Source organism: Podarcis bocagei (assembly GCF_964188305.1).
Source record: "Podarcis bocagei genome assembly, chromosome: 2".
NCBI classification, from domain to species: domain Eukaryota; kingdom Metazoa; phylum Chordata; class Lepidosauria; order Squamata; family Lacertidae; genus Podarcis; species Podarcis bocagei.
In genome coordinates, this window is record NC_138126.1 from 83,832,333 (window position 1) to 83,859,487 (window position 27,155).

At 38.8% G+C, this 27,155-nt stretch overlaps 1 protein-coding gene across 7 annotated transcripts; it reads right to left on the bottom strand.

The window, feature by feature from the left end:
- Positions 1-408: 408 nt before the first annotated feature.
- SPDL1 (spindle apparatus coiled-coil protein 1) lies at positions 409-27,145 on the bottom strand. 7 transcript variants are annotated; one of them, XM_081184746.1, is made up of 13 exons: positions 27,007-27,143; positions 23,210-23,321; positions 21,516-21,702; positions 19,866-20,042; positions 19,139-19,333; positions 18,758-18,907; positions 18,207-18,305; positions 16,545-16,655; positions 11,429-11,569; positions 9,990-10,093; positions 8,984-9,171; positions 5,937-6,249; positions 409-1,063 (listed from the first exon to the last, which is right to left on the bottom strand). In XM_081184746.1, the coding sequence occupies exons 3-13, from the start codon at positions 21,684-21,686 to the stop codon at positions 910-912; spliced, it is 1,803 nt and encodes a 600-aa protein (XP_081040872.1). In that variant the 5' UTR covers positions 21,687-21,702; positions 23,210-23,321; positions 27,007-27,143; the 3' UTR covers positions 409-909. The 7 variants fall into 7 exon arrangements, with proteins under 7 accessions (XP_081040872.1, XP_081040871.1, XP_081040866.1 ...); XM_081184745.1 differs by having other exon boundaries at positions 9,990-10,096; positions 27,007-27,142; XM_081184740.1 differs by lacking the exon at positions 409-1,063 and having other exon boundaries at positions 3,516-6,249; positions 9,990-10,096; positions 27,007-27,145.
- Positions 27,146-27,155: the final 10 nt, after the last annotated feature.

Here is a 27,155-nt window from a genome sequence, read left to right on the forward strand (position 1 = left end):
TTGCACAGTAAAGGTCTCCACCTCCCATCACAACACTGCTAAATCTGTTGTAGAGTCCCCCAACCGTCTGGAGCAGATTTGAAGATGCAGGGGGAGGAGAGGAGGTAAAGTCCCATTGTACAAGCAGAAATCTTTTTGCTTATAGGATACAATAGTGGTATACTCAAATTAGTATTACTTAGTATTAATTAGGAAGATCGAAACTTGTATCATTGTATATAGCTCACTCTGAAAAGTGTATCCACAGTAAGCATGCGGTTCAATCTGAGATATACAATACAGTATTTTAAAAACTGAGCTTTGGCTTGAGCTTGGTTTTAGTATGACAGAACCATTTGACTGACAGAAGAATCAGAAAGATGGGTTGCATTTCACCTTTAAGCTTTCGTTTAAAAAACCCCACACACCTAAAGGTATAGAATTTATTAATAAAGAATCGAGATTACAAATTGAATACAATAACTCAAACAATTTATTTAAGTCAAACATGGTCAATCTTTCATAACATTAGTACATCTGAAAAGATCAGAAATGTAGTTAAGGAGGCAAGAGAACCACTAGTCTACATTTTGCCTCATAAAAATAAACTTGCCAGCCCAGTGTGCAATTAATGTCACATTTTAACAGGTACCTGAAACTATTACACATTTCTGCTTTGTTAACCAACCAGTTGATGTGCTTATTTTACTTCTTCTAGAGCAACAGCTTTTGAGGTATATCACACAGCTCCTGTAGTAGAATCTGATGAATTTAGTTTCTGTTTTGCATATCTACTCAGCTAAGGCAACATGATAAAGGTTGCCTATATGAAGTCTGAGTTTTTAATAAAAGGCACTGAACAAGATAACCAAATGTTCTAGTAGATTGCTGTACACTTAAATACCTCAGTAACAGAAAAGGCTATTCGATTTATTGTTGAGTACACTGAGTTTCAGGATCTTGTTTGGGAGCCATAAACATTATGGGGTATGTTTTCTTGTGGCTTTTCTTCTCATGTTTTCTTGTCTGTTCAGCTGCAACAGTGTAGTTTTCTTCTGTCTTTATTCCAGGGTCAGATGTCAACCTATAGGTAAAGCAACCACTCTCGTTTCACTCTAAATTTTAATAATGAACACTGAAGTTGACAAACTACTACCCAAAACATGTTAAATACAATAAAATACCATAAAATTAAGCTATTGTTTCCTTGTTCACAGGCACTATTAGCTTCTGAACACTTTTACATCAAGCCATGCCAAAAATGTAAAAAGCAGACATACAAGAAGCCATGGAGACAACACAAGTTTACTAAAAAGAACAAAATTACATTATGGGTTAGGTACAATCAGAAGTTTAGTGTTAATCTCCTCACCAGGTTTACCAGCTGCTGGAGTAAGCATATTAAGCAGTACTGTTTGTACATTTGGTACACAAGCAAGAAATCTTTTTCTAGCTTGACTAGTGCAAAAATTGGGAATTAAATTGTTTCAAGTCAGAATACCACAGGGACTTCAGGCAGCATAAAGGTTAAAATAGCCATTCATCTTTGAGACACAAGAATTGCTTCTAGGTGAATAGACAAGGAAGCTGTCATAAAGTGGAAGTAAAATGGTGGTCTCATTTTAGGCTAAACAAAACATTCATAATAGACAGAATATAACACTGTAGAGTGTTTGCACATCGTGGCAAAATAGAAAACATGTACAATAGCCCCAATTTAGATTGCCAACTGTCAACAGCATGCCCCAAACACCACCTGCACATGGAACATACCAAGAGTCTTAATTCTAGCACTTTGGGGCCTTTGTATCCTTCGCTTGTCTGTGACAGGAGAACGAATGAAGAAAGAAAAATTCAGTGGCTTACTCTCCCCCCCCCACATCAGAGTGGTAGGATGAAGTGAGGATCTTGAAATCATCCTATCAAAAGTAGTGCTTGGCAATACAAGAACACTTGTCCTCAGATCCCCTTGACATGTACAGTCAGCATTGTGGGGACCTCATCCATGTGGTGCAATATGCTGCACATTTAGGGTATTGCATAAATCTGGGGTCCCCAGGATGGCAGATGTGGGTGCATGGCACCAACAATCTCCCCCCCCAAAAAAACTGGCATTTGCCAATATCCATTACCCCTACAGATTTTATTTTATTCTTTAATTGAAGACTTAGAGATATTCTTTTAGCCTTGGTGGGTACTGGGCTGGCTGGAAAGTGAAGAGTGGGAATCCCACCACCCTGCCCTCTTTCTTACAATAATTTAAATGTACTGAGCTTTAGTTAAGCCAATCTACTATTTTTTCACTTGGCAAAATTTATCTATTCATGCTACTGAAGGAACTTTGTATTTAGTGGAAATTGTTAATTTTAAAACTGTTGGTTAACTGTCTTCTTGTTCTTTCCAGTTCTCCAGTAGGATCAACTTCCAAATTCTGAACTATTTGTGTCTTTCGTGCAGATGTCCACCTCCACAATGCACAAACAGCCAAAGAAAAAGCAGTGCAGTGTTGAATCCTTAAATTGCCAACTCAAAAGACAGAGCAGAATAAAACAAAGTTGTACCTGCGTACAACTAAATGAAGTTTTTTGGCCCCACATTTTCAAAAGTTCTACCCCAACTTGACATGCAAGACTTCCATCTCTCAGAAACAACTACCTGCCTTTCAACACCTTCTCTTTAAAGTTAAATCCCTCCTTTGTAATCTCACTAATTATTCTCTCCTCTGAACAAATATCCCTTCTATTTAATGTGCCAAACCTTCCACACCCAACTACCTTCTTCACATGACTAATATCCATCAGATTCAACATCTTAAACATATCAAAACATCTTAACCCCAACCCTGTGTCTACATGCTTCATCTTTTTAGCTGATCATTTTGAATATAGAACGCCCTTAAAATTATTATTATTAAATTAGTATTTTTATTTATTTATTTATTTATTTATTTATTATTATTATCATTATTATTATTATTATTATTCCATTATTATTATTATACCATTATTATTATTATTATTATTATTATTATTCCATCATTATTATTATTCCATCATTATTATTATTCCATTATTATTATTATTATTATTATTATTATTATTATTATTATACCACCACCCTATACCTGCAGGTCTCAGGATGGTTCACAACAGTCCCATGGCTGGCTGTATAAGCAACCCCTCACATACATCTGCCATTGGTAGGTTTTCATTTTGAAAATACTCGCACATGTATTTCCAGGGCTTTCCCTAGGGTTTTTTTGTTTTGTTTTTGGATGGGGGGAGGTAGTAATCTGAAAAAAATGCCAACACAACATAACACACCACAAACACACCACAAAAAATTCAACAAGGATTATTTTTCTAGTACTACCTGCCCAAGTCAATCAGCTATTTGCACATGTAATTTAAGTCACGGAATTCTTGCTTCTGACTGTATTGCAAGTGCAATAATGCCCCATGCAATGGGACCAAATATACATTAACCTCAGCACTGCAGTTCTTTATTCCACCCCAAGCCTGGCTATATGTCTGATATGTCTTATCTGGATTTGTTGGTAATCATTTTCCTTACCCCTGGAAAAGAATTCTAAAGTAGTGTGTGTAGTCTCCAGGAGAGCATAATAATTCACAAGTGCACAAGATCAAATAACACATACCATGTCAAATACACAAAACAAAAAGCCTCACCAGTGTTCCCCCCCTACACCGCCACTTACGTAGTAAATGTAATCACCTACAGAGCACCAATGCCCTAATATTCTTCTACTAATCCTATTAGACAGTCTCCATTTCTAGCTCCAACCTAACCACCTCACTTTCTACAAACACACACACTTTTATCAAGTCACTAATATCAAACTGTTTCTTTCCCTTTTCCTAAATTACTATGCTGGACAATATAAGCATGCACTAACTTGGTTTTACAGGATTGCTTGCATTAGATTTGTGCAATACTATTCACACTTACTTAGGGACACGGGTGGCGCTGTGGGTTAAACCACAGAGCCTAGGACTTGCCTTTCAGAAGGTTGCCAGTTCGAATACCCGCGACGGGGTGAGCTCCCGTTGCTCAGTCCCTGCTCCTGCCAACCTAGCAGTTCAAAAGCATGTCAAATTGCAAGTAGGTAAGGTAGGAAGGTAAACGGCGTTTCCGTGCGCTGCTCTGGTTCACCAGAAGTGGCTTAGTCATGCTGGCCACATAACCCGGAAGCTATACGCCGGCTCCCTCGGCCAATAAAGCGAGATGAGCGCCGCAACCCCAGAGTCGGTCACGACTGGACCTAACGGTCAGGGGTCCCTTTACCTTTACCTTTATTCACACTTACTTGGGAATAAGTCCCACTGAAGTCAGTATGACTAACGTCTGAGTAGAAATGCATAGATCATACTGTTAGTCAATTTTTTTTTAAAAAAAACCAAACACTGATTACTACAACTGCTGATCACAGCTATCCAAGCAAATTTTACCTAGCAATTAAAAAAATCCTGAAACTGTCTATGCCAGGGATGGCAAAGCTATAGCCTGCAGGCCAGTCCTAGACTGTGAAACCATTTTTATTGGCCTGCCACTATCCTCCAAAATCAGGATCCATCTTTTGACCTTTGAAAAATGTCTCTTCTCCTTCTGGCATGTGCCTGAAGTGATGCGCAAGTAAAGTGGGAAGAGAGCTCCTTCCTGGTTTCCGGGCTCCTAGGACCTTCTTACAATGGCACCAAACCAGAAGGAGAAACGCCACTTTTCAAAAATTTAAAAAGATGCTCCGTTCTGGGCTTTCACACCCATTGGAGCACTGGGGTAGAAAAGTGCACTGGGTGTGGTGTGTGCATGCTGTATGCACACAAGTGTAAGTGTACATTGGCCAGACCTATCACTGGCTGACATACAACCCTTGTAGGCTTGGCCAATCCTCAATGCAGCTCTCTGGATATAAAAGGTTTGTCACACCTGGTCTAAGCAATCTTGTACAGTGGTACCTTGGTTGTTGAACTTAATCCGTTCCAGGAGTCTGTTCGACTCCCAGAACTGTTCGAAAACCAAGCTGTGGCTTCCAATTGGCTGCAGCAGCTTCCTGCACTCAGTCGGAAGCCGCGGAAGCCGTGTCGGGCGTTCAGCTTCCCAAAAAAGTTTGCAAACCGGAACACTTCTGGGTTTGCGGCGTTCGGGAGCTGATTTGTTCAGGAGCCAAGCCGTTCAACAACCAAGGTACCACTGAACTTGAATGTCTGAGACAAGTTACGTACTGTATCTGGACAAGTCAGACCTTCACTGCTAATCCTCCCAAGAGCATAAAAACAGAAATATATATCAATTAGAAAATATAACTTGGATGTGGGGGTGAAGAAACACCAAAGCAAAATATAATCTGTAATTACATTAACACAAAAAATAAAAAACTCCTGGAAGTTTAATAGCCATATAATGGCCTTCCATATAAGGAAAAGCTCACCTAGTTACCTAGTTTCCCCACCCATTTCAACACTAAATTTCTATATCCACTTTTTAAAAACCTTGGGGCTTTCAGTTTAAAATTTATTCTGAAAGCTAACAATGGTTTTTCAGGCATTTTCATCATGAAGTTAATACTGCAAATTTTTGCAAAGATCGTATGCAAATTGAAAAATAAGCTGGAAAGTACAATAGTGTGAATTACACAAATGCCAATGCAGAGGGAAAATATAGTGCAGGCACGAGATTATTGCAGTGATTTTTCAAAGTGAAAGAACATTTTAGTTTTAAATCAGTCCATGATTTAAGAGTCCTTTTGATTCTCTGTAATTTTGATCTTTTTAAACAGTTTTGAAAATTTCAAACTAGGTAGCTGGAACTGAGGGACGACACTGCATGCAACACTGAGAAAGTAAATGAAGAAATGGATAGCAAAGTTCATGCAGCGGAAAAAAAGTGATGCAGGTCTGTGCTGATTGCCTTGCTCATACATATTAGAAGACACTGACCTGGTAGAGAGGGAGGGTCCAATTTCATTCTTATCTTTCATATTTATAGCTGTCCTATCCAGTTCTTCCTCCTTGATTTTAACCTTCTTCCTTTCAGGTTGATCACTTCTCTGTTCAATTGCAGAAAGGGGAACTTTGTTCACTGATACAGCCTGAAGTGTGGTTTTCAGAGCATCCTCACTTAGTTTTGTCTCTTCCTTTTTCTGAGATAGCATACAAGAGGTTTCACACTCAGAAGACCCTCTGCTACTTAGGTTGTATGAAATCACATCCCCTGGAGCCTTCTTGAGATTGAACGAATCTCTCATTAACTCTAGAGTAAAAAAAATGAAACAAAACACACAATTGTTTTGGTCAAATAGGTTTGATTGACCTCCACCCCTTATCTATATTCATTCCTTTTTCATTAAAAGAAAATGCATTTTGGATCACCATGGCAAAATCTTAAGATTTCACAATAAAAATAAAAAAAAAATCCTTCCAGTAGCACCTTAAAGACCAACTAAGTTTAAGGTGCTACTGGAAGGAATTTTTTTTTATTTTGACTATGGCAGACCAACACGGCTACCTATCTACTTAAGATTTCACAGTTTAACTACATTTTTGTTCTGTTTACTCTGAGCAACTGCAAGAAATATTTCAACATCCAGATCCAAAAAACATTTTTTGTAACTTTTATGTATCTACAATCCTTAAGTCAATGTTCTGCTTGCAAAAGGAAAGCATAATATTGGATCAGAAAGCAGTTGTGTTAAACATTACCCCAAGGAAACTGGCAGATTCTGGAGTAATGACATAGGCCTTGTTTTCATTGGTTAATTTTGCTGTGACCAAGGATACAAGTGTTCTGAGCAAAAGTGTTCTCTGAATGTTGGAAGATAGTAAAGCAATGTATTCATAGCAGGTCACAGGAAGCCCTCTTGTCTATAGCCGAGAATCAAATTAAGAATTTACCACACAATGTGGTAACATTTTTTATGGTGGCAGCATGCCAACTCAAAGCAAGCAACCAGAAAGGTAAAAGGAATAATATTTACTTTTTAAAATGGTACAAAAGTATCAAACTTAAGTGGAATTAAAAGTCAAGAGACAGAAAAAATTGGAAGATTATTTCAATGTACATTAATACAGTGGTGCCCCGCAAGACGAAATTAATTCGTTCCGCAATTTTTGTCGTCTAGCGAATTTTTCGTCTTGCGAAGCACGAAATCCCATAGGAATGCATTGAAAATCAATTAATGCGTTCCTATGGTCAAAAAAAGTCCAAACAAAGCCAAACAAAGCCAAACAACAACAGTTTATTAACTGCTCTTTAAAGTCACACATACTGTAAAGAGCAGTTCAAAAATTGAAGGGAAAATAAATTAACTTTATAAACAAAACATGTCATTGTTTTTAGACAAAGGAAACAAAGCCGCGAGACGTTTTCGTCTTGCGAAGCAAGCCCATAGGGAAATTTCGTCTTGCGAGGCAAATCGCGAACGGAAAAACCTTTCGTCTAGCGAGTTTTTTGTCTTGCGAGGCATTCGTCTTGCGGGGCACTACTGTATAACATTTTAGTTATTGATAAACTGGTATTATTCCTCCCCATGCTTGTGGATGGATCCAATTTATAGATGAGGCTGCTGGATTATATTATAAAGGTTAATACAGTGGTACCTCAGGTTAAGTATGTAATTCGTTCCGGAGGTCCGTTCTTAACCTGAAACTGTTCTTAACCTGAAGCACCACTTTAGTTAATGGGGCCTCCTGCTGCCGCCGAAGCACGATTTGTGTTCTCATCCTGAAGCAAAGTTCTTAACCTGAAGCACTATTTCTGGGTTAGCGGAGTGTGTAACCTGAAGCGTATGTAACCCAAGGTACCACTGTAATTGAGTCAAAGGGCTAATATTTCTTGCAGCCATACAAGTATTGAACAGATGTAGTGCATTTATTATTTTATTAGTAAAATACATATTTGATAGGTCGTATTCAACTAAGTTTTATTCTGAGTAGATCCTTTGGAAATAAGGAACATAAAACTGTTGAATACCACCCAGCATCTCTAAAATACTATATAACACTGGGGCTGACCACGAAGGTTTCCAATGGTTTCCCAAATTTTGAGCTTCCATCTTTTTTAAAAAGTGTCTCATCTTCTTAGAAAGTTATGGAGCAAAATGTGCAGGTAGCATTTAAGCAATTTCTGTGAAACGAGAGTGGTGTGGCTACATTGTATACTTCTGGTGGTGAGGAATGCTTCCTGTTATTAGATAGCAATAGCATTAGTTTGTCTAATGTCCTTAATAAGGATCAGCAGCACATAGCTGACATCTCATTGTAAGCATAAGGTTATTGGGAGTAGTTGTCTCTCTAATTTTGTATTATGCCAGTCCCAGGGACAGCCATTTTCTATTATGCCGTGCTCACTCCACAGCTACCATTTTGTGCTCACTAGCCCAAAAAAGTTGACAACTGCTGACCTCATGTAATAACAAAAAACACCCTGTGATGCATCATGTTACACAAAATAAACTCATTTTCTAAAAAAGTCAAACACTTCAATCTTTGCAATTAATCAAATTGTAAGTTCTTATTTTTTACATACATTAGAACAGAATAAAAGTCAGACATGTAACTAATTGATGCAGGTCCTTGAAAAACTCTTGGGCAAACACATACAACAGACCTCCTCATGAGCAGTGGGCTTTACTGCATTAATAACACTGCTTTATAACCACTAGACAGCTGATTCACAGCAAGGAAAGAGGATCAGGATGAAGAAAAGCCTTTGAACAGAAGGTAACTGAGCATATGTCAAGGCCAAGAAATGCTACGCTATCTAACCTCTGTTTTCCTACCAGCATTGATCAGCTTTATTGGATGGAGGCAAAAATACGTAACTGACACTGGTCACATTATGCCATAACTTATCACACCGGGGATGGAGGCAGGGAAGCTACCAAACACATAATAAACTTATTCCAGGATACAAAGCGCAAATTAAATCATATGACACTCCCTATTCACATACTGTACATACAAAATAAGGGAATAGAAATTGTTACCTTCAGGTTGATACTTTATTCTCAATTCATCCAGCAGCACACGCAAATTTATGCTCTCACTTTGAGAAGCTTCAAGTTGTCTTTCCTTTGCAAAGAGCTTCCGTTCCATTTCTAAGACGCGTTGACTCTCAAACAGAGCCTTCATCCGCTGTAGCGACAATTCACTTTTCAAATTTTCTATCTCTTTTCTGAAAATAAATTATCTGTATGAATACTGAAATACATAGTTGCATTAACATTAAGTTCCTAGTGTTCTTACCATTCCAGCCTTGAACTCACCACCTTTCAGTACCAGGAAAAAAATCCTCTTATCCCATTTATTCCAATAATGTGTGCATGTTATTAAGATAAACTACAGATTGACTAGCAGCAAACGTTTGTAAAATAGATTACTAGTGGGCCAGAATACAATAGAATTAGCAGATCCATTTAGGAGTTACCTATGGTAAGATAAACAAGAACAGGTTCATGTTGCTGCCCTGTTTGATTTGTGTCTTCCTTGCATTGATGTGGGGACATCAATGTGCAACTTAATATGATGGTTGTGACAGAGTTGGAAAGACACTGTGGAACAGGCTGTCAGTGTTACCATGTTTCTACCATTACTCCTATGTTTTTACTACCTGTCTGGAAGAGAGAATGGGGTTCTGACTAGTAAATTTGTCTCAGATTTATGAAACAATACTTAACTTTAACCAAATAGGTTTTGTTTATTTGTATCTATTATGTATCTCATTTATTTCCCATCTTTCCTCACAGGACCACAAGGTCTCGTATATGGTTCTCTTCCTCTACAATTTATTCTCACAACAACCCTGTGAGGGAGGTTAGGCCGACAGACTGACTGACCCAAGATCACCCAGTCAGTTTCAGGGCTAAGAAGAGATTTGAACCCTCATCTCCTAGTTCCACACTCAAACCACTACACCAGACTCAGAATCAGGTTGTCAGTTTCTATAACCAGCTGTGAGGTTTTAATACTACATTTCTAATTCACAAGACTTACTCTGAATTGTCAAGTTTCATCTGAAGCAAATCGGTGTAATATCCATCTTCAGATTCTGCATATTCTGAAGTGCTTGAAAGTTTCAGCGCTTTTGAATTTTCAGACTTCTGGGAAGATAATTTTTTTTATAAAAAAATGAGCTCTTTTCCTTTTGCCATTTCAGTCATCTGGGTTTGAATATTAATGGCAAAGAGGAAACTTTTTTCACATAGACAACACTGACAGAAGTGCATCTAATTCAAATGTAATAATAAATTATGCTGCATATCAGCAGAGGAAGTTGCTATACCAAATTCTCATCCCAACTTGGTCTACTTCAGGGCCAAGCCAAACTGGCTTTGTATCGCCTGCTGGAAAGCTGAAGCATACCTTTCTGTTCAGTATTTTCTGGAATCACTACTGAAGGTGTTATCTACCAAGGGCTAAACTAAAGTAATAAATGGCAACCATTCAGCAATTCCTCAGCATGTCCCAAAATATGTTTTGGGTGTTAAATAATACCACGGGTGTTAAAATTTACAATGGACAGTTTGATCAATCTCTTCTTGCTCATACAAATAAGGTTGCCTTCTGTTCTCCAGTCAGGAATATGTGACACTGAGCATAATCAAGCATAAAAGAATACAATTTTACTCCAGGCAACTGTACTTCATTTAAACCAGGACTCAGTCCTTGTACTTTTTCAGAAAGTGTTCAACCCTGGAGCACAAATAAAAGAGGATGCCAGAGAATATTATACACATCTTTAAACTCTAATTAGAACCTATTGAAATATATCTGAAATGAGAAGGGCTCAGAACTTGGACATGGAAGATGTATCTTGCTAGGAATATGCACATACAAGTGGGGTCTCTTTTTACCATCTCTTGTGACTGCAGGCTCCCGAGTGTGCATGGTAAATAGTTTTGAGGCTCCAAATAATGCTCCAAGGAGCTGGATCAACACAAAATCCAGATTATTTCAGTTATATTTAGATACAGTGGTACCTCAGGTTACAAACACCTCGGGTTACAAACACTTTGGGTTACAGACTCCGCTAACCCGGAAGTAGTACCTTGGGTTAAGAACTTTACCTCAGGATGAGAAGAGAAATCATGTGCCGGCAGCACGGCAGCGGAAGAAGGCCCCATTAGCTAAAGTGGTACCTCAGGTTAAGAATGGACCTCAGGAATGAATTAAGTTCATAACCAGAGGTACCATTGTAATTCTGTAAATGTAGTTTTTTCCATTTACTTCCTGGCATAAATACTTGTCATACAATTAGTAACATTCTGTTTCAATCAGATGCACAATGCACGCTCATTGTCAAGTCAGCGATCCAGATTACCTGGTTCTGTGCTTTCTGTGCAATGTTTTCCAACACAGTTGTATGTGCTTCCTTACCCAATTACTAATACTTTAAAAAAACAAAACCAGAATTTTATTCTCCATGCATATACCATGGGCTTTTCCAGTTGCTTCACTTTCATTAGAAGTTCTTCTATTTCACCATTCTTTTGTTGAAGCATGCTTTGCAAACGTTCCAGCTGATCATGCTCCCCTTGTGAACCTTTCATCCGTAGAAGAGCAGCCATCTGTAGCTACAAGATAAACCAAATATTGGGTTGGCACTTTTACAAATATTCTGTTACAGTACACATTAATGCAACTCAAGTCCCAGAACAGAATGACCAAGATTCAGAACACCAAGACACTAGTTATCTGAACTCAAAGAAGTTTTGAACTTGGTTTTCCCTCTGTACTCCATACCACATGTCAAATTGCTTTTGAAACTGATGGTTGGCTGAAAAGCTCTGTGTAATACATCATTGGTCTCAGCTGCTTAAAGTTATTGAAAATTCATTTGTGCATTTTTACCAGCCACCATCATCTATTCAACAATAGCCATGCTATGAGCTGCTTGCTAGTAGCTGCTAGCTAATTTACCAGAACACAATGTTATCACTTTAAATTTCCTCCACTGCCCCTCCATTCTGTAGGCTTATTTCACCAAAGTTTATCCCAGAGAGGCATATCAAACTAATACTGAGCTGACTATCGCATTTGGAAGAACCCTACAAGCAGGAGTCTTCTAGTGTACAAACACTGTGATTTGTTTATAGTAAATTTAAGTAAAATGACATTTGATGCATTGTTGTCAGCCACTCTGAGCAAATTTGTAGAAAAGCAGTATGCAAACAGCAACTCAAAAGAACCCTTGTTTACGATCTCAAATTACACAACAACTACTAAAGGTCTTTATTGCCCAGATTCTTAAACAGTGCTCATTTCTCCAAGCTGAATTTTTAGAACATTCCTCACATCTTAAATCACTTTAAAAAAAACCCAATTCTATCATTCACGTACAGTGGTGCCCCGCAAGACGAATGCCTCGCAAGACGGAAAACTCGCTAGACGAAAGAGTTTTCCGTTTTGGAGGTGCTTCGCAAAACGAATCTCCTATGGGCTTGCTTCGCAAGACGACAATGTCTTGCGAGTTCCTGCTGGTTTTTTCCCCTCCCCCCCCTTTTTCTAAGCCGCTAAGCCGCTTATTAGCTGATCCGATAAGCCGATAAGCCGCTAAAAGCCGCTAATAGTGCTAATAGCGCTAATCCGTCAATGGGCTTGCTTGGAAGACGAAAAAACCGCTAGACGAAGAGAATCACAGAACGGATTCTTTTCTTTTTTTTTTCTTTTTTTTTTCATACGTAATTTTTATTGATTTGCAAAGATCACAGTACATTACAAACTTTATCAAAACTCATATCTGTTCACTTAAAGAAAAGAAGTTGACTTCCTTCAATCGTTCCACGAATCGTCCAAAATAACATTTAAACAATAAATCCGCATTTCCATATTTGTAAAGCCATAAATCATTCTTATCCATCCATTTTTATTTAGCCTTACCCTTTACCTCTTACAGAACTCCTTGGAAACCTACTAGTGTTGTCTGTTCATCAATTAAGCTTTCCAGATATTTCGTAAGACTTTCCCAATTTTCGACAAACCTCTGATCTTTTGTATATCTGATTTTACATGTCATCCTGTCCATCTCCACGTAATCTAATAATTTGCTTCTCCATTCCTCCGTTGTTGGGATACCCTCCTGCTTCCAATTTTTTGCTATTAGGACCCTTGCAGCCGTTGTTGCGTATTGGAACAATTTATAATCTTTCTTCTTAATTTCTTTTCCTACCAAACCTAGCAGGAACGCCTCTGGTCTTTTATTAAAGGTATATCTTAGCATTTTTTTCATTTCATCATATATACTTTCCCAGAACCCTGTAACCTTTGGGCATTCCCACCACATGTGGTAGAAGGTACCCTCCTTTGCCTTACATTTCCAGCATTTATTGCAGGATCCATACATTTTGGCTAACTTAACCGGGGTCAGGTACCAGCGATAAAACATTTTCATTAGGTTTTCCTTAAGTGACACACAGGCCGTAAATTTTAGGTGTTGTTTCCAAAGTTTTTCCCACTCTTCAAGATAGATATTGCGGCCAAGATCTCTAGCCCAATGGGTCATTACCACCTTAACCTCTTCATCAGCCAAGTTCCAATCCAATAAGTACTTGTACATTTTTGATAATATTTTTATGTTACTTCCCAGAATCTCAGTTTGGAACCTAGAGTTTTTGTCGGCATAGCCTTTATCTTTTACATCTTTCCTGAACATGTCATTTATTTGGTGATAGTTTAGCCAATCGTATACTTGAGATTTCACCTGATCATAAGGCCTCATTTTCCACTTTCCTTCCTCCTTCATGAGCAGTTGTTCGTAAGTTGCCCAGTTGGTTCCCATATTGACCTTTTTGATGGCCATTACCTCTGATGGAGATAACCATTGGGGTGTTCTGGGTTCTAGCATCTCTTTATATCTTTCCCAGACCTCTAATAGAGGGCCCCTGAATATATGGTTCCCAAATCCTTTGTGGCCCTTCTTCCGCCCATGCCACAGGTAAGCGTGCCACCCATATCGGTTATCGTGACCCTCTAAGTCTAGCACTTCCCCGTCTTCTAGTTTTATCCATGTCTTTATCCAGCATAGACAAGATGCCTCGTAATATATCTTCAGGTCAGGAAGGGCGAAGCCTCCCCTTTCTTTCGTGTCCGTCAAAATTTTAAACTTTACTCTCGGCTTCTTCCCTTGCCAGATGAATCTGGAAATATCTCTGTGCCAGGCTTTGAATGTCTTGCTACCCTTAATGATCGGTATATTTTGGAAGAGGAATAGAACTCTTGGAAAAACCGACATTTTGATTGTGGCTATTCTACCCCAAAATGACAATCTTAGCCTACCCCACGTTTCTATGTCCTTCTTAACTCCTTTCCATACCGTTTCGTAATTGTTTTTAAACAGATCTATATTTTTTGGCGTTACCCATATCCCTAGGTATTTCACCTTCTTTGTTACCTCTATTCCTGTTTCTCTTTGTAATTCCTCAATTTCAGCTGCCCGCATGTTTTTGGCTATTATTTTTGTTTTTCTTTTGTTTAATTTAAAGCCTGCTACCTCCCCAAATTGGTCAAATTCTCTGAGTACCTTTTTTGTTGAGTCTAGTGGTTCTTCCAATGTTACGACCAAGTCATCCGCGAAAGCTTTGGTTTTATGCTCATGTTTGCCGACCCTAATGCCTTTAATTTCTTTATTGTCTCTGATAGTTTTTAATAGGACCTCTAATACTGTTATAAATAACAGTGGAGACAATGGGCATCCCTGCCTTGTTCCCTTAGTTACTATTATTTCTTCCGTCTCTACGTTGTTTATTATTAATCTTGCTTTTTGTTCCGTGTATATTGCTTTTATGCCGTTGGAAAATTCAGTGCCCACTTCCATATATTCCAATTGTTTCAATAGAAATTCCCAATTTACATTGTCAAACGCTTTTTCAGCGTCCACGAATAGCAGTAAGCCTTGTTTGTCACACCTTTCTGTTAAATATTCTATAATGTTTATGATATTTCTTAAATTATCCTTCATTTGCCTACCCGGCAAGAAACCGGCTTGGTCTCTGTGGATACTGTTTAACAAAGTGGCTTTAAATCTTCTTGCCATGACTCCCGCGAAAATCTTATAGTCTACGTTTAATAAGGAAATCGGCCTGTAATTTTTAATTTGTTCTAGTTCTGCATCTTGCTTTGGGATCAGTGTGATCAGTGCCTCCTTCCACGTCTCCGGAATTTCTCTTTCCTTCAAAATATTGTTCATTACTTCTTGTAAAGGATATACCAGAGCCGATTCCATCTCTTTGTAATATCTGCTAGTGAACCCATCTGGGCCCGGGGCTTTCCCATTTTTTAAATCTTTTATTATTACTTTTATTTCCTCTGCCTCGATCGGAGCATTTAATTTCTCTTTATCTGCCGTGGGGATCTTGTTTATATTCTTAGATGTTAAATATCTCTCTATTTCCCTCGTCTTATTCTTTTCTGTATTTCTAAAAAGTTCTCCGTAAAAATCCAAAAAGGCTTTCCTAATTTCTTTGGGTTTGTTTATCTCTTCTCCTTCCACCACTATCCTATTTATCGTATTCTGTTCCTTTCTTTTTTTCAATTGCCAAGCTAGTATTTTCCCCGTTTTATTAGCATGTTCGAAATTCCTCTGTCTCAGTCTTTTAATTTTCCATTCTATCTCTCTATTTATCAGCATTGTATATTGAGATTGTAAAACTTTGATATTCTCTTTTATTTTCTTATTTTTTGGGTTTTTGATTAGTTTCTGCTCATTCTCTGCTAATTGTTGCATGATTTCTTTTTTCCCTTTTTCCCTTTTTTTATTCTTGATTGCACTCTGTTGGATGAAGAAGCCCCGCATCACCGCCTTTCCTGCATCCCATACCACCTTAGGCTTTATATTATTACCCAAATTATCTTCAAAGTATTCTTTTAATCTATTTTGAGCCTTTTCTACTACCTCTTGATCATCTAGCAGATAGTCCTTCAATTTCCATCTAAATAGTCTGCTTTCCTGCTCTTTTAATTCCATTTTTATTGGGTTATGGTCTGAGATAGTTCTGGCCTGAATCTCCACCTGTAGCGATCTTAGAGCTAACTCTTTCGAGACCCATATCTGGTCTAGTCTTGATGATGAATCATTAGGTTCAGAATAGAAGGTATATTGCTTTTCTAGTGGGTGTTTGAACCTCCAGATATCTATTAAGTTACAATTCTGGACCAAAGAGAAGAAAGTTCTTGGAAGCTTCCCCTCCTTGCCTTTTGTGTCCCTCAATCTGTCCAATTCTAGCGACACCACGCCGTTCATATCACCTAATAATATGATTTTTTCGTCGGCGTAGTCAGATAACCTTTCTTCCAACCTTCCGTAGAATTCTGCCTTATTTATATTAGGTGCATATATTCCGACTATTATAATCTTTTCTCCTTGCCAATTTATTTGTGCTGCTACTATCCTTCCTTCTTCGTCTTTGAAGAGGAGTTCTTTTCGTCTTGCGAGGCACCACTGTATATGAAAAATTAATGTCTCTGAGAGTACAGAACTCTAGCACACATACTTTTAATTCTTATCTTATAGTCTTTCAATTTCTAACAAAGGAAATGTTGACTTAATCATACCTTCAGTCTTTGCTGCTGTTCTCTAGTGAAAGAATACTGATTTTGTAGCAACTGATATTTCACTTTCATACTGATCAATTGACGCTCCATTTCTGCTCTACGGTCCTCTACCTACAACACATTAAGAAAAAAAACCCTGTAAAGTTGGTTCTGGTATCATTTAAAATGTTATACTTTAGAAACTAATAGTAATGAAACCATAGTAATTTGTCTTTCACACTATCTTGTATGTTAGTGTCATTAGATATTTTTGCTTTATTAACAACCATGTCAACAGAAACATCTGTACCATTTGCATGAAGTACTGGCCAGATTACAGTGGTACCTCGGGTTACAGACACTTCAGGTTTACATACGCTTCAGGTTACAGACTCCACTAACCCAGAAATATTACCTTGGGTTAAGAACTTTGCTTCAGGATGAGAACAGAAATCGTGCTCCGGCGGCGTGGCAGCAGCAGGAGGCCCCACTAGATAAAGTGGTGCTTCAGGTTAAGAACAGTTTCAGGTTAAGAACAGACCTCCAGAACGAATTAAGTACTTAACACGAGGTACCACTGTAGTAGCAAAATAATTAGTTGCCATGAAACCTGGCAGAAACATTTCTACAAGCATTTGAAGGAATACTTTATATTTAATATATGTAAAGTCATTAAGTAGTTATATATTACCACCACCACCACCACAAAGATTTCATGCACTCAGGCATAAAAGTTCAACCCTTCAATTAAGCACCAATATTTGTTAGGGCAATACACACTGACTCAGCCTATCATAATAATAATAATAATAATAATAATAATAATAATAATAATAATAATAATAATAATAAAGCATCCATCCATGATGTTCTAATTCTTTCTTTCAGATAGTGGTTCCTGCAGATCCAGCTCTGGGAGTTGGACAGGACACAACTCAAAGAGTTATTTCCTTACTAGGTGTTCTGAATTACTGCTGTTGTGCTACCTGTATTTATGGCCCTGGACTGTTCAGACTAACAGGAATCAGCATGCCCAACCTGCAGGCACTTGGCACACCAATTCAATGGTATATGATATGATTATGATTATGATATATGCTGTCATTAGAAAAACATTGTTCAGAATCCCAAACAAACACTTCAACAGAACTACTTCAACCAATCCAGAGGAATTTTGCAATGACATGGTCGTCTTGAAGTATTTCTACTATGAAAAGACATTAAGCTCAATAACTGTAAAGTATACTGAACTAAAATATTTGTTCCAAGTATTATTCTGACTTTAAATTGAACAAATGATTCAAATACATTGGTCAGCTTTTGAAGTGAGCAAATGCAAGACGCCTGTATAACCAGAAACATACTTTCTAAAAATCTTTGACACATATACTTTCCTGACTTTTTTAAAAAATAATCTTATTAGGTTTTCAAGAATAAGTAAATATATAATCAGGGAAAGTTATTACTATATTGAATAAAGTATGCTGATACAGTTGCATTACACTATTATACTTCCCTCACCCTGCAAACTAACATACACAGAACCACTATAAGAAATAAACTAACTCAAATAAAACTAAATATCCCCTCCCTCATACCCCACAGCAAACAGACCCTTTGGTTCCAAGTGTCATAAGAATGGCCCATACATATACTTTCTGTTAACAAAAATAAGATGAGTACCTCAGCGAATAAGGAATTGCCTTTACTGGAAGGATCCAGGGCTTCTTGCCGTGCATGGTCAAGCTGAAGCTGAAGGTCTCTATTTACTTCATGAGCTTTCTAAAATTGAGTCACGGAAAATCGTTAGATCTCTGTTATATTTTCAGAACTAAATTTGTGTTGTAGTGTAGCACATGCTCTTATTGATTTGTGGCATTTACTTTCAGGATCACTGTTGTGTTGTTTAATAGTTAATGCAATAAATCTGTCACCACCACTGCAAAGGCACACCCAAAGAGCCTGCTCTTAATTCACATTAAGGAAAATGAAAGAAAAACTGATGCGACTTCCCCATCTTCATGAGTGCAAAGCCACAAGAGGCTTCTCACCACTGCAAACAGCATTTGAACGTTACTGCACCCATACAATGTCAAATATTCAACCTGGTGTCAGGCAATATTTCAGCTAAAACTATCCACATAGCCTTAGTTAGAAAACAAGCTCGCTGTTTCAGCATTAAATGTGTAGTGTTATTTTCACCATCACTATCAATAGGAAGCATGATACGTCACCTCTAACGCGTTACAGTATGAAACAATATCTTTTTCTCTGTCTTCTCTCTCCTCTTCGAGACGTGCCAGTCGATTAGTCAGATTGCTGTTTCCAAGTTCTAGTTGCTCCTTGCTGTACTGAAGATCATGTAACCTGTCCTCAAGGTCTGCCTATCACAAAATTTAGATACCATATGAGTATTTGCTAATTGTATATTCTGGAATACAATTTTGCCTTTTCAATTATTTGTACAAGGCAAGGACTGCAACCTGAAGCAGAGATGAATATTAGTACTAGTGCTTTTAATATTAGACCATGATCAAATTTCTGTAGCAGGAAGGGTGATTTTATCTGTGGTTTATTATTATTAAATACTTTATTCACACTAATTTGCTGCATACCTTTGCCTGTTCAAGTGCCACCAGCTCAAGTTGAAGATTGAGCACTTCTGAAGACATGGTTTCATGTACACGCTCTGACATCATACGCAGTTCTTCTGTTTTAGAAGCAAGGACCTCCTTCAGATGGTCCACTTTGTGTTTCGACTGTTTCTCACTAAGAAGCGTTTCTTCTAGTTCAGATTTCAGTTTTTCCATCTTCAAAGCAACACCCAGAGAAAACACCTTTTGAGTTCAGAGTCCTTTAAGCATGTCCCTCTACCCATTTGTGAGCTGATTTTTCCAAATAGCTTAAGAAATTCATTATTTATTACATTTATATCCACTCTCTTCCATCATGGAACTGAAGGCAGCATGCATACGGTTCCCAGGAGGTCTCCCATTCCCATCAATATCCTATCAATATATGATAAGGAAGCCATCCCTTCCTCAGTATTTGCCCAACTCAAGCACATCTGAACTACATAGGATTTTAAGATTATGATATATGCTGTCATTAGAAAAACATTGTTCAGAATCCCAAACAAAAATACCATAATTCTATCATACACTATGTAATCATACACTTATAAGTGGCTAATTACCACGTTTAATAAGTGGCTCTTTATCACTCATCTATTCAAAACAGCTTTGTCAGCAACTGAATTATGTTTATAACACTTTCAAGATAGGCATTAATAACTGCTTTAAGGTATCACCTGCTGCACATAATACGTATTCTATCACCAACCTTATTCTTAAGTTCATTTGTTTCTTGTCCATGCATTCTTACTAGTTGTTCACGTAGTGTATCTAATTGTATATTTTGGTGTTGCTTAAGTGTTTCACATTCAAGGTTCATACTTTCTAGCATTCTGTTCTTTAGTTCTACTTCTCTCTGGAGAGTATATTTTTCTTGTTCAAAATTCTGAAAAATAAATTTCACATTTACAATGCAGGATAGAAAACTGTTTTTAAAAGGATCTTCCATTAAGTATGTGGTCAAAAGTATAGGCCTTAGCAAGGATGGAAAGGTCCCTGTACACACTTGGGTTTCCCAAACCTTCTTTTCTATTTCACCCACCAAAAGAGATCACCCGAGGTCCAAGAGTATGCACAAAGCATTACAAACACAGTGCACCCAGATGCAGGCAGATGGTGTACAGTTTTCATCATGTGGCAGGGATTGCTTTTTTTAAAAAGTCAGGCTTATTTTATGTGAGACAAGGTATTAAGTTATGAAGAGTTTCATAGGCCCCTGTGATGGCCTATGAGACATGCAAACGTGGAAGACTGGTCTTCCCTCTTGTCCACCCACCCATGCACACACAGCTACACACACCAAACATCAGGAACTAGGCTTATGGGAAGCTTGTGCTCCTTTCTCCCAACAGCAGATAACGAAAGAGGGACTTCAAAAACTAAACTTTGTTGCTGTACACATCTTATGCTGCCTCCCTCTTCACAAGCATGCCTCACCACAGGCAGTATGTGCTGCCTTTAGCTTTAGCAGGCAGAAAATTGTCAGAGCATGTCTCATAGCTACTGTGTCATTAACAGATTTGCTTAATCCTATACATGACATTGAGGTAGTGAGTAAAATCCAGGTGAGCAGGAGAGATATTTCCATTAGTTGGCTTCCATCTTTCCCCCACCCCCACCCCAGCAGCACGTTTCCCATGCATGTTTACACAGAAGCGAGTCCTATTTACTTCCTCCCAAAGTGCATCGACCTGTAGCAAAACTCTTTTAAGAGCAAGAATATTTTGTAGCAGTTGATAATTTGTACAGTATCTGATTTCATAAACTTCCATGTTTTGTTTAGTACACATAGTGCTGTGTCCTGTGAATCCTCTTAAAACAGATTTAGGCAGAGCCAAATGACCTTGTGAGCTACCCTGCACATATCATTGGGGGTCCCAAGCAGCTCTCAATAGTACCAGATTGCTAATGCTTCTCATCCAGTACCATATTTTGTCCACTTCATGCTAAATAGCAGGTTAGGGTACAGCTTGTTTTTCTTAAAAAAAACCAACAACCTGAAGTCACGTTTGTTGTTGAGGTACTACTAAAAGGCTTTGGCAAACCTGGAAGTTTTTGCAATAGGCATTCTGTACACATTGATCCAGAAATAGGTCTGAGAAGTCTGGGTTTAATGAGGCTTCCACTCTAGCAACATGTTGGCTGCTCTTTCAATTATCTTATAGGTACAGTAGCACAATGAGAGGATTGGATTTTATGGTGCGCTATCAAGCTCTGACACAGTTTGCTAGATACTCTTCTTACATGTTAAATATTTTAAATTTAATGGCTAACAGCTTTGGCATTCATGCTCCCATCAGTAGGTAGAGTGGAATCAATCCAGGGAGAGCAACTTTCTGTTGATTGTTTAAAAGCTCACCTCCGTTATGGTGACTATTTCATTCTGCAATTTATCTAGCTGATTCTGTAACAAGCTCTCGCTCTCCACCAGATCTAAACCATATTGTGCTGCCTTTCTTCTTTCCTCCTCGGCTTCTTTGAGCTGACGTCGGAGACGTGAAATTGTTTCTTGATCGGGCTCCATTTTCATTAAAACTCACACTGTACTGTATGTAAATGAAGGAAACAATTAACAATATTAAGCCTATTTTGTTAATTCAGCTTTTACTGATAAGAGCTCTGATAAACTTGTGGTTTTAAACAAGAGGGCCATGCCATGGAGGCTACACGTGCCTAGCTCTTAAAAGAATAGACAACAGACTTCATCAGTTATACATGCTCAGCATTAAAGGGAAACAGTCTCTAGATTTAGGGATACATGCACAGGAGTTTTTAATCCAGAGCCAGAAGTCTTTTAATGATTGGGGGCAGCGGAGAAACAGCCATGTGTTTGGCACTCATAGCTTGACACCAGATCAGATACTGACTAGCCCTTTAACAAAGTGAGAAAATGGGAAGGACATTAATCTACTGTAGTTAAAACATCAATGGACCTTTAATCTCAAAGAGCAGGGAAAGGCAGTAGAATGACACGATGAGCACAAATACACGATTACCAGGTAGGTGGGCAACTGCCCCTAAGTATTTTTTCAGCAAAACTGCACCTAACTGCATATAAAACAAGACAATATAATGGGGAAAATCTTTGTCCAAGCTAGAAGCACAATACTGTAAAAGGTAAAGGTACCCCTAACCATTAGGTCCAGTCGCGGACGACTCTGGGGTTGTGTGCTCATCTCACTCTATAGGCCGAGGGAGCCGGCGTTTGTCCGCAGACAGCTTCTGGGTCATGTGGCCAGCATGACTAAGCCGCTTCTGGCGAACCAGAGCAGTGCACGGAAATGCCGTTTACCTTCCCGCCGGAGCGGTACCTATTTATCTACTTGCACTTTGACGTGCTTTCAAACTGCTGGGTGGGCAGGAGCAGGTACCGAGCAACGGGAGCTCACCCCATCACAGGGATTCGAACCGCCAATCTTCCAATCGGCAAGCCCTAGGCTCTGTGTTTTAGACCACAGCGCCACCCGTGTCTCTGCACCTAACTGCATATAAAGCAAGAAAATATAATGGGGAAAATCTTTGTCCACGCTAGAAGCACAATGCTGTAGCACTAACTAATTTGCACATTTTAACGCTTTTCATGTGGCACTGTTTGTAACTTTAAAACAGAAGGTTCCTCTCAGGGATGAGTACAACAGAAACTGCAAAGCTAAGTTTCCAGACTCAGGGCCAAACTAGCTGTTACTTTTACTGCATTGTTAGCAACAACAGATGTCCGTTGCCCCCTCTGCTCACATCTTCCCCATCCCTAGTATTTAGTTTTTAAACTCAACCAGATATAGCTGCTAACCACAAGAGTATTTTTAATAATGGGGCACAGAAAGAATAAAAACAAAAGCTCTTTTCCCAAAATATACTGTCTAATGTGGTGGTTGGGGGTGGTTCCTGGGCAGACTGGCCTGATCAGGGGCAGAGGGGGTAGGCACTGTGCACAGCCCTGATACATGGCTCTCATTACTAACATATGGTGATGCACACGTAAAGTGCGTCCAGCCTGCAATTTCAGTTTCCGTGAATTGTAAAATATGTTTTCTAATGTTAGTTGTTACTTACACAGTCACAGTGAAAATAAGTGTCTTTATCCGCTTCAACTTGATTAGGCTAGGTAGCTTCCGTCTGCACTGTAATCTCCATGATAATCTCCATTTTGGGCTTTCAGTAACTCCTGTGCATTTTCAAAGTAGAAACTGAGTGATAATCATGAAGTGTCACTAAAGAAGAAATATAGTATCAATACAAAACCAAGAGCTTTGTGATGGATTTTTAAAACTCAATTAACAGCTTGAACTGCATTTTTTGTTGTTGTTTGGAGGGGGGAAGACTGCAGCAGGAACACAAAATCCCACTTTTAGACATCCACTATACATTAACAACAAACTTAAGAATACAGCCCTGAGAACAAAACAAAAAGAAATGTTTTCAATGTTATTCTATCTTGTAGATAAAAAGACTAGTAACTCACCTTTAAGTGTATTCCATCTTAAGATATTGTAAACTAAAATTCAGTGACTTTTAATTAGCAAATAATCTACTTCTTTCTGCTCCAAAAAATCTTCAGCTTTTTCTATCACACTCACTGTTGCCTCCCAGAATAGGTAAAAATCACATGGTGAGATAATTGAAATGCAAATCCTTTTCAATCTACTTGGAGCAGCTGTTCACTATTTCCATGGCTGCCAAAGCCTACAAGCCTGTCAAAGAACAGTGGCTCTCTGTAACCAAGGCCAACATAGTTCTTGTCTCTCTTTGCGTTCCAATACAAGCCAAGCCACAATAATAATTAAGCAAGGGTGTCCCCCCCCCATCATTGTTTACTAAGCTTTAATGAACTTTGGAGCTCAGCATATTAGATTCTTGGAAAGTTTACACCCAATTCCATTACGTAAAATTAGCATTAAAAAAATTCTATGCTAACTATGTATAGTATACAATCGGGGCATTTCAACTGGTATATTACTGTACACACTCTTCTACAGCTGATGACTTGGCAACAAAGCACTCCTGCTATTTTACACTTCGAAGAGGAAACAGGAATAGAGAAAGGCATACGAGATAGATGCTTTTGATTGTTTGTACATAGATGCCTACTCAAAATAAAAGGGTAAAATTAATAGTGATCAAGTTTCATTGGGCTGTAGGTTATGACTTCCCTTATTAAGGAAGTGATAAACCGCTCTGGGTAGAAGACTATAAATACTCAACAAATAACATTTACAGAGCAATCCTAATCATGTTTACAGAGAAGTAAGCCCCGTTATGCTCAATTTGCTTTACCCACTGTTTAGGATTGAGGACTTAGTATAATACAGTCTATCACAATAAAACATTCAAAACTCACCTGAACCTGTGGCTACTATCACAACAAGAATGGAAAGGAACTTGGGAAATCTAGGCTGTGACACATCTTCATTGCACCACCTCAGATTAATGATTTCAGGGCCAGAAGGGAGACACAGCACAACTGTGCAGGGTTTTTTTCTTTATCTCAGATATGTTTCAAGGGGAAGTCTTATATAAAGAGCTCTCTCTACAACTATGCATGGTTTATTATTTTAATAACAAAGCAGAGATACAATCTATCTAGTTGCGCCTTAATTTTCTCAATGTAATTTGGCCCAAAAAGTTGAGCATTAGATCTGAGTAAATACGGTATTACAGCGGATCACTTGCTACTGGGTTGATCCCTTTCTTTCCAACCCAGAACCTCTTATCTACGATTTATATGGAAGAGAAGAGGATGCCACCCTACAATTATATGTAGTTTTTATGGTTCCTCATATAAAACTAGGTGGCAAAATATAATCTAAGTTGCAATTACTCTACAAGTAATAATTAGGACCACATATAAAAACATGGGATAGCTGCCCAGAAAAGCCAATGATGCAACAATTTGGACTGAATTCTGACTTGAGCCATATGCATTATATCTATCCTATTTCCTTGAAGATAGCACAAAGGGCTACCTTAGAATCTGCTAGCAAGCACATATTCAAGAGCTAAGACATAACACTTAGTAGTTCACAAATTCTGGGCAGCTTTCCTAGTCAGCCAAGTATTGGTGGTTGCCAGAAGCCTGCCCCTCATCCAAAGCCTTATTCCTATTCATGTGCTAAACTTCTGAAATACATGTTCTCAAGGATCATTCCCTGTTCTATTGTTTGAGGTGGGGGTTACAGCATTAAAAACCAAATTAAAAATAATGTAATTGCATTACATATAGCCACAGTCCTCTTTTTCAGCTAGGAGGTTGAGAGGAGGCTGGGAGGCATTCTCAGTTATGACGGATCAGAGTTTGGATGCCCAATGTAATTTGTAGGGATGGCTCCTTCCCATCTCCAGCTAGAGCTAACCATGCTTGCTGAAAGAGGTTGTCTCCTCAATTGCACATTTCAGAAGCTTTCCTTTTCTGACCACTTCCATCAGGAGACCAAGGAGAGCAAATATTCCTTACCAATGCCTGCAAGCATTTAGGAGCTACTACACAGGCTCTCCAACCCACCCTTTGTGACAAAAGGCTGGAGGAGAGGGAATGGGAAGAGGAAAGCTAGCCTGACAGCTAAGCAATGGAGCCAAAGGCCTTCATCAGGCTATTTGGGCTTCAGGATTTCAACAAGCTATTTGTACATACCTTCAGCAGAGTAAAAATAAGAGCAGAGCGAGAGAGCAAAAAAAGCCTGCCATGATGAAGCGCAGCCTCATCATTTCCCAACTTCATCGAAAGGCAAGTGGCTCAAGGCCGCACTGACTTTACTAGCCCAATACTGGAAAGAAGAAGGTGCCCCATCTAAAGAAGATTGGCAAGTTAAACTAATGGAATATGCTGAAATGGCAAAACTGACTATGAAATTAAGAGGAAGAGAAGATAATGAATTTAAGGAAGAATGGAAAATGTTTATTGTATACAGTGGTACCTCGGGTTACATACGCTTCAGGTTACAGACTCCGCTAACCCAGAAATAGTGCTTCAGGTTAAGAACTTTGCTTCAGAATGAGAACAGAAATCGTGCTCCGGCGGTGCAGTGGCAGCGGGAGGCCCCATTAGGTAAAGTAGTGCTTCAGGTTAAGAACAGTTTCAGGTTAAGAACGGACCTCTGGAACAAATTAAGTACTTAACCTGAGGTACCACTATATATACAGAGGCAATGTACACAGGTCAATACATTAGCAGGGTTTTAAGTTTACTTGTAACGTTGTTATGAATCGATAATACATTATTTAAATATGTTATAAACTTAACAATGGACATGCACTATCTTGATAAATTATTGAACTAAGGAAGGGATTAGAGGGAAGTCAATTTGTTTTGTTATTATTTTTTGTTATTTTGGGGGAATTAATAAAATATTATTAAAAAGAAAGGCAAGTGGCTCAGGCGCCACTCAAGAAAGCAAGTTGAGGAAAACCGAGTGGAGGAAAGGATAAGCGAGCAGAGATGTGGAAAAAGACAAGAGCATCCCTGTGTTTCATTTGCTTTGAAGCAGCCTACGGGAGAAGTGAAGAAAGCCTCTTAGCACTAAATTCAGCAGGTGGATCTCCCCCTCCCCAGAACAGAGATACAATTGGGTCGGGGTGTTTCACCTCAACTCGCGCCACTGAAAACTCAAGAGCAGGACCATTTTAAAAAGCAGTTGGCGACCATCGCAAAAGGGTTTCCTAGAGAAAGGCAGAGAGAGGAGGAGGAGCGGGGGTGGTGGGAGAATCCTTCCTCTGATCATCCTTCTACACAGCAGCCCCTCTCTATAAAACCCCACACCCGCCAAGCATTTCCCTCAGCAAACAGAGAAACAGGAAAGCCAAACGGAAAGAAAGAGAAAATAAACTCCTCTCGCCCCCTCTCAATTGCCGCTCACCTGCGTCTCCTTGCAAACGTCCACAGTTCCGGCTGCTGGGGAAGCAACAGAAAGATCCGCCAGGTCTCCAGTTTAAATTTCGGGGGCCCCCCTCCGTCCCCGCGCGAGACGGCCCAAATCTCACGATACTTTATTGCTTTCCCTTTTGT

Coding starts and splice junctions, on each gene's coding strand:
- SPDL1 (XM_081184740.1), bottom strand. CDS start 21,686: ATGAAAATGGAGCCCGATCAAGAAACAATTTCACGTCTCCGACGTCAG. Junction 19,334..19,865: donor CAAATGAACTTAAGAATAAG/GTTGGTGATAGA, acceptor GTTGCTTTGAAG/ATGGAAAAACTGAAATCTGA. Junction 18,908..19,138: donor TGGCACTTGAACAGGCAAAG/GTATGCAGCAAA, acceptor ATTTTGTGATAG/GCAGACCTTGAGGACAGGTT.